The sequence below is a fragment of the Procambarus clarkii genome, chromosome 29 (genome assembly GCF_040958095.1).
Source record: "Procambarus clarkii isolate CNS0578487 chromosome 29, FALCON_Pclarkii_2.0, whole genome shotgun sequence".
Lineage (NCBI taxonomy): Eukaryota > Metazoa > Arthropoda > Malacostraca > Decapoda > Cambaridae > Procambarus > Procambarus clarkii.
The window spans coordinates 7,251,627-7,260,216 of record NC_091178.1 but is presented as its reverse complement, the minus strand read 5'-3'; the positions used below and the strand labels follow the sequence as shown (position 1 = coordinate 7,260,216).

The window sequence follows — 8,590 nt, the reverse complement described above, 5'->3', positions numbered from 1 at the left end:
ACAGTTGAGTGATATGTCACTAATAGTTATGATAATATCTTTGTCAGGTTGTTTCACGGTCCTACGGTTTTGACTCGAGCTCAGAATCATGTTGTGGAATGCCAATTAATGAGATAATTGCACTCTTATAAAGTATACCGCATGATTAATGAATATTTCTTTTCCTTACATTGAGGAAGTAAGATATACTTGTTCAGGCTCAAGGAATCACAGGTAAGTACACATTTCCAAGAACTTCCTCAATGTAATTTCCTTTCATTGAGGAAGTAAGATATACTTGTTCAGGCTCAAGGAATCACAGGTAAATTTACATTTCCAAGAACCCACGAGTGACCATTGTCACCAGCCTGCCGGTGACTTCTCCATACACAGTGTCCGTGGCTATTGGAGGAGTTAACACTGTCACTTGATTAAATATTGGCAACGTGACGTCAAAAGGTCAACATTGACCAAGTCTACGTGCGCAGTTTTTATGTAAAGTCCCTTTTCCCAATACAGGACATTGGTAAGGGATGAGGTCAAGGATACGATTGGAAATTATAAATAAAGAGGCGAGATAAAAATGGAAATTTTATTGTGTATGCCTACATCTTAACGGAACATATAAGGCTTATACAGGGATATTTAATGAATTAGAATGGATAAGGTAAACACAAGAGAAGAGAGGCTTAACCCTCGTGGGTTCAGCAAGCATAGCAAGCCTCAGGTCATGGATGTAAACAAAGGTGGCGCTGCCTAGTATTTAACGAGGAGACTGGAGACGCACTGACAGTGCTGTGTGAGTCCTCACCAGCATCACATAACCTCTCTTCCAGTCTCCAGTTAACACAGTCGTGTGAGTTACTCATATCGTTAAAGTTGCATAAGTAATACCCACATGCATAACAAACAAGCAGCAACGGTTTCAAGCTCAACAAGCTACAATGTAGGACATAAAACAGATGACTTTTCTCCCATACAGTGATAAAGCAATGGAACCGCCTAGCCGCCGAACCCGTAAATGACAAAACAGTGTTATTTGGATCTTAAGTTACAACAGTAAAACTGAAGCTGTAATAAGTTTATTGTGTGTATTTATACCTCAGAAACTCATTTCAATTTCACTGCTGCAACTTTAGATACAAATAAATAAAACCATTAGGACAAATTGGGGGGGGGGGTACCTTTGACAAGCCGCCGGCTTCGTGTCCTCGTCGAGGCACTAGACAGTGGCCTTCAGTTCAATTTAGGTAATATTGCTAGCTCCTAGCCTTGAAGGTTGGGTCAGGATCATTGGTCTCTTGTGATCGTCACTTCATAATACTGTTATATACCTCCCACCGTGCCTTGCCATCGTCTCATTATAACGCCTTCCTTAAATATACCTCCCAGCGTGCCGGTCTATCCTCTCATCATAACGCTTTCATTATATATCTACTGCCATTCTACCCAAATAACGGATCGCTTAAACTTACAGACTTTGTTTACATTATTACGTCATGAAAATCGCGCACATCTTGCTACCTTCCAATGACTAGGAAGAAAACAAAAATAAAATTAAAAAATGAAATTAATAAATACTTTTAGATGTTCAAGAACTATAAGTAGAATTTACATATAGTACTGTATGTATAAAGTTAAGACTTCAACATTTATCTATACTAGCTACGCGTGGTAGCCGGTCACAGCATCATTTAAATACATCCTCTACAATTTTCAAGCAAGTCAGAGCAAACTTTTTAGGAGAATATTTAGTGGTGCTACAACTAGTGATCTCCAGTGGTGCCATAACTAGTGATCTCCAGTGGTGCCACAATTAGTGATCTCCAGTGGTGCCAACACTAGTGATATCCAGTGGTGCCACAACTAGTGATCTCCAGTGGTGCCATAACTAGTGATCTCCAGTGGTGCCATAACTAGTGATCTCCAGTGGTGCCACGACTAGTGATCTCCAGTGGTGCCACAACTAGTGATCTCCAGTGGTGCCATGACTAGTGATCTCCAGTGGTACCACAACTAGTGATCTCCAGTGGTGCCACGACTAGTGATCTCCAGTGGTGCCACAACTAGTGATCTCCAGTGGTGCCATGACTAGTGATCTCCAGTGGTGCCATAACTAGTGATCTCCAGTGGTGCCATGACTAGTGATCTCCAGTGGTGTCATAACTAGTGATCTCCAGTGGTGCCATAACTAGTGATCTCCAGTGGTGCCACAACTAGTGATCTCCAGTGGTGCCATAACTAGTGATCTCCAGTGGTGCCACGACTAGTGATCTCCAGTGGTGCCACAACTAGTGATCTCCAGTGGTGCCACAACTAGTGATCTCCAGTGGTGTCATAACTAGTGATCTCCAGTGGTCCCATAACTAGTGATCTCCAGTGGTGCCACAACTAGTGATCTCCAGTGGTGCCATAACTAGTGATCTCCAGTGGTGCCACGACTAGTGATCTCCAGTAGTGCCACAACTAGTGATCTCCAGTGGTGCCACAACTAGTGATCTCCAGTGGTGCCATAACTAGTGATCTCCGGTGGTGCCAAGGAAATATTACCCCGATAAAAAGATTTACCAGTACTTCATGCGTCAAGTTGTCATAAAATATATGCCTTTAATCACTGCAAAATGAAATTAATGCAGTAGAGTGATGAAATTTTTAACATTGTGAAATCGTTCGGGAAAATAAAGCAGCTTTATTTTTACTTAAAATGTACGTAAGTTACCATCTCTAGTGGCCTCGACAAGGACTGGAAGCCAGCGGCATGTCGTGCTTCCCTCCTCACTTCTCCCGATTTTATCCAGTTAGATTTTGAACTGCAGCAGTGTTTTTTGTATTTACGGCTTTGACGGGTAGGCAGTTCCATGGGCTCATAACCCTATGGGTGAAAAACATTGTAGCTTGTTGAGCTTGAAACCGTTGCTCCTTGTATGTACTGCATTTGTCCTTTTAAGGAAGTGTTCTGGATAAATATTCTTCAAATTGTTCAGTTTGTATCAATGATGCATTTGCTGCTATACATATATTTTCAGATATTTTCAACAAATTTTGAATTCCTTGCAGGCTCTGGGCGACTATGAGGACTTTGTTGTCGACGCGGCCGCTGCTGCTGCTGCTCATGGTGGCTGGCGCTGCCTCTTCCCTTGCACAGCAATATGGCGATGGTGACCCAGGCATCATCACCTACTCTACCGGAGGCGCGGGTGGTGGCTTCGTAGGACCAAATAATGGAGGAGGCTTTGGAAGCGATGAATTTGATAACGACGAAAGTGAAAGCTTGGAAAGCGGAAATGAAAACGGCGGAGGTATCGATAGCCTAGGCCACGGAGGCGTAAAATCACCCGGTGAATTCCTCACATCTCACCGTGATGCAAGGAGCTTCAAGCCAAATGTTGAACTTGGCGCTGCTTCTATCAACGTACGAACCGTTCGAGACCTCTTTGGTCGAAGGGGTTCATCTTCGAACAAACCAGGAATTGATGGTTCTTTCGGTGGAGGTGGTTCAAGTTCTAACAAACCCGGAATTGATACTTCATTCAGTGGAGGTGGATCGAGTTCCAATAAACCAGGAATTGATACATCATTCAGTGGAGGTGGATCGAGTTCCAATAAACCAGGAATTCATCTTTCATTGGGTAGAGGTCGTCGTTCAAACTCGAACAAGCCAGGAATAGATAGTTCATTCAGAGGTGGTGGCTCATCTTCAAACAAACCAGGAATTGATACTTCATTCAGTGGAGGTGGTTCAAGTTCTAACAAACCAGGAGTTGATACTTCATTCAGTGGAGGTGGCTCGAGCTCCAACAAACCACACTTTGGAGGATCATCATCCTCAAACAAACCAGGGATCCATGGCTCATTTGGAAGAGGCCGTCGTTCGAATTCAAACAAACCAGGAGTCGATGATTCGTTCAGTGGAGGTGGTTCAAGTTCTAACAAACCTGGAGTTGATGGTTCATTCGGTGGAGATAGTTCATTCTCTAACAAACCAGGAATCGATGGTTCATTCGGTGGAGGTGGTTCAAGTTCTAACAAACCAGGAGTTGATGGTTCATTCGGAGGAGATAGTTCATTCTCTAACAAACCAGGAATCGATGGTTCATTCGGTGGAGGTGGTTCAAGTTCTAACAAACCAGGAGTTGATGGTTCATTCGGAGGAGATAGTTCATTCTCTAACAAACCAGGAATCGATGGTTCATTCAGTGGAGGTGATTCATCCTCCAACAAACCTGGGGTTGGTGGTTCATTGGGTTCTCATGGTGTTACTTCTGACAGACGGGTTTCAAGAGCAGCTTCCAAATCTGGTTTGTGTAGTGTATGTGGAGATAGGCATCATACTGGAGGAAGTGGAGAATCTGGAGAACAGATTGGAGGCAGTGGAGGAGGTTTTGGAGGTGGTAGCCAATCCGGAGAACAGACTGGGGGTAGCGGAGGAGGCTTTGGAGGTGGAAGTCCATCTGGAGGACAGACAGGGGGTAGTGGCGGAGGCTTTGGAGGTGGTAGCCAATCTGGAGAACAGACTGGGGGTAGTGAAGGAGGCTTTGGAGGTGGTAGCCAATCTGGAGGACAGACAGGGGGTAGCGGAGGAGGCTTTGGAGGTGGAAGTCAATCTGGAGAACAGACTGGGGGTAGCGGAGCAGGCTTTGGAGGCGGTAGCCAATCTGGAGGACAGACAGGGGGTAGTGGAGGAGGCTTTGGAGGTGGTGGCCAATCTGGAGAACAGACGGGGGGTAGTGGAGGAGGCTTTGGAGGCGGAAGCCAATCTGGAGGACAGACGGGGGGTAGTGGTGGAGGCTTTGGAGGTGGAAGCCAATCTGGAGGACAGACGGGGGGTAGTGGTGGAGGCTTTGGAGGCGGTAGTCAATCTGGAGGACAGACAGGGGGTAGTGGAGGAGGCTTTGGAGGTGGTGGCCAATCTGGAGAACAGACGGGGGGTAGTGGTGGAGGCTTTGGAGGCGGTAGCCAATCTGGAGGACAGATTGGAGGTAGTGGAGGAGGGCATGGAGGTGGAGATTTTTCTGAAGAACAAACTGAACATCTTGACACTTCTTTGTCCGCGTCACGAACCACTCGAGACCTCTTTCGTTTAAGGGGTTCATCTTCGAATAAACCAGGAGTTGATGGTTCATTCAGTGGAGGTGGTTCAAGTTCTAACAAACCAGGAGTTGATACTTCATTCAGTGGAGGTGGCTCGAGCTCCAACAAACCACACTTTGGAGGATCATCATCCTCGAACAAACCAGGGATCCATGGCTCATTTGGAAGAGGCCGTCGTTCGAGTTCAAACAAACCAGGAGTCGATGGTTCGTCCAGTGGAGGTGGTTCAAGTTCTAACAAACCTGGAATCGATGGTTCATTTGGAGGAGATAGTTCATTCTCAAACAAACCAGGAATCGATGGTTCATTCGGAGGAGATAGTTCATTCTCAAACAAACCAGGAATCGATGGTTCATTCAGTGGAGGTGGTTCAAGTTCTAACAAACCAGGAATCGATGGTTCATTCGGTGGAGATAGTTCATTCTCAAACAAACCAGGAATCGATGGTTCATTCAGTGGAGGTGGTTCAAGTTCTAACAAACCAGGAATCGATGGTTCATTCGGTGGAGATAGTTCATTCTCTAACAAACCAGGAATCGATGGTTCATTCAGTGGAGGTGATTCATCCTCCAACAAACCTGGGGTTGGTGGTTCATTGGGTTCTCATGGTGTTACTTCTGACAGACGGGTTTCAAGAGCAGCTTCCAAATTTGGTTTGTGTGATTTATGTGGAGCTGGGCATCATACTGGAGGTGGTGGAGGAGGCTTTGGAGGTGGTGGTGGATTTGGAGGGGGCGGCGGAGGTAATCATAATGGAGGTGGTGGTGGATTTGGAGGGGGCGGTGGAGGTAACCATAATGGAGGTGGTGGCGGCGGAGGTTTTGGAGGTGGTGGTGGTGGTGGAGGAGGCGGCGGAGGAGGAGGAGGAGGAGGTGGTGGTGGTGGTGGTGGTAGGCCGTCCACCACCACCAACTCCCCTCCCCCAACAATACCCTCCGTCACCCCAGTGTACCGCTAGCTCCAACATATCACTCGCCACCACCACCGTTTATACTGACCTTTAGCAGCTTTTACACCTGCATGTGTTATGTAATGTGTTGACTGGTGTCATGTGTTCATTGGTGGTTCAAAAAGATACTTTGGCAGAAGTTACAAATATTGTTTACTACTATTATCTTTCTAAATTATAATTGATTATTACAGGTGTACATGAGCTTATATATTTATATTTCCCTATATATTTTATACATAAACAAGTAACACCGGCATAGATATGCGTTTTGTACAATAAAAATTTGCTCAGTTTTAGTCTTTTATTCCCGTTAGATAATCTCTCACACACCAGTATATATTAGTATATACAACAACCTATGTCAGACTAGAACTGGTGTATGCACCGCCGGCAAGGAACCCAGACTTTGTGAAACGGAAAAAGAAAATGAGAAAGTTGAAAGCCGCCGCCAGATTGATAGCGGTAATACTGGAAGCTGAGGCTACAAGGACAGGCAAGAGAAGGCTGTGACCACTGCAGGAAACACCAGCCACAGTAGACATAACAAATACCTATCATACAAGATAATAAGGTGCAAATAAAAAGTGAGGGATGTAATGTTTTAAGTAAAGATAAGTAGAATGAGAGGTTAATTTTAAAATTGGATGCGCATGTTCGCTGCAGGGATATAATAAAGTGTATATTTCACTGTATTTTTGTTTTTATTAACACGCAAATGGCCCAACCACTTGGACTGGATGGTAGAGCGACGGTCTCGCTTCATGCAGGTCGGCGTTTAATCCCCGACCGTCCAAGTAACTGGGCACCATTCCTCCCCCCCCCGTCCCATCCCAAATCCTTATCCTGATCCCTTCCAAGTGCTATATAGTCATAATGGCTTGACGTTTTCTCCTGATAGTTCCCTTCCCCTAACAAGCTAATGTTCACGGTACTGTACGATACCCTAATCTATATAAGAGGTTACGGAGTTTTAGACAAGAACTATCTTAATTGGTTCAGCTAATATCCCCCATCTCGTAATATACTTTGTTATATACTGGATGTGAGTAGACTGTTAACATGCACTCCAGGTTTATGATAACCACTATGAGTTTATCTCAATAATTATTAATTAATTTTATTTTTGTTGTAATGATGATTATAATAACAATTACAACAATTATTATTACTATTGTGGTGCAAATAAAATTAATTAATAATTATTACTCTTCCTTCTGCTGGGTCTTGAGGGAAGCCGGCCTCGGGTAAAAGGAAGCTGTGACGATCTCTTGTCTGGAACCCGTAGGTGAGGGACTCGGAAGTTCACCTCCTGGGGCTCTTGGGGCCCAAGCTCTCCTTGGGGTCGTTCTTGCCCTTTCTGGGGTGGTTCTTCTCCGGCCCCGACTACGGCGGTCTCCGGGTTTAGGGTCCCCGTGCCTTCTTTTTACCAACTTCGAGGTATCCTACGGAGCTGGAGCCCCTAGGGCAGTTCGTTGTTGCCTTTAACCTCGTTCTGACAGTTCCTGCGACGGCGCTGGAATCAATCGTATTGGCGTTTGCCTTTCCATTGGAGACTTTCAGCGCCATGGAGAGGGGGTACCTACTGCTTGGGTGACAGCTTCTCCCCCCGTATCAACCTACCCTGGCTTTGCGCCATGGAAACGCCACTCCAGACCGACAACCAGCGCAACTCCACAGTCTCCTGAGACTGATGGATGCCTACTACTATGAGTTCATCTCCTAATGTGAAAAAGTAAATGAAATGGTTTCAAAGGTATCACATGCCATTTGGTCTAACATCATTGATAATTAGATATTCTATATAATGATAATGAGTGTGCTTTAGTTCATTTTCATAGTTTACATCTTAAGTTTTCAAGGTTGGGAGATAAATTGTGTGCCATAAGTAATATTCCAATCTAATTTTGGTAATTACTACATCAGTCACACTGTCTGATTACCACAGATATAAACTACTTGGCTTGGCTTAAAGACTGTTGTGGTTCAGTTCTTGAAACACTTGTGCTATATATATATATATATATATATAAATATATATATATATATATATATATATATATATATATATATGTATATATATATATATATATATATATATATATATATATATATATATATATATATATATATATATATATATATATATATATATATATATATATGGAGGGGATCTAAACATTCCCTCTAATGCGTTATGCGTGGTTTCCTCCGAGGCTATGGGGCCCCTTCTTCCAGCTAGAGGTGGTACTCCCTTTCTATATTTTATATATATATATATATATATATATATATATATATATATATATATATATATATATATATATACATATATATATATATATATATATATATATATATATATATATATATATATATATATATATATATATATATGTCGTACCTAATAGCCAGAACGCACTTCTCAGCCTACTATTCAAGGCCCGATTTGCCTAATAAGCCAAGTTTTCATGAATTAATGTTTTTTCGTCTACCTAACCTACCTAACCTAACCTAACCTAGCTTTTTTTGGCTACCTAACCTAACCTTACCTATAAATATAGGTTAGGT

General features: G+C 43.4%; 1 protein-coding gene across 1 annotated transcript; it reads left to right on the top strand.

Annotated features, from left to right (window-relative positions):
• Positions 1–735: 735 nt before the first annotated feature.
• Positions 736–6,314, top strand: LOC138369781 (uncharacterized transmembrane protein DDB_G0289901-like). The gene is made up of 2 exons (XM_069333387.1): positions 736–835; positions 3,037–6,314. Exon 2 carries the CDS (start codon positions 3,050–3,052, stop codon positions 6,026–6,028), a length of 2,979 nt encoding a protein of 992 aa, XP_069189488.1. The 5' UTR covers positions 736–835; positions 3,037–3,049; the 3' UTR covers positions 6,029–6,314.
• The last annotated feature ends 2,276 nt before the right edge of the window (positions 6,315–8,590 follow it).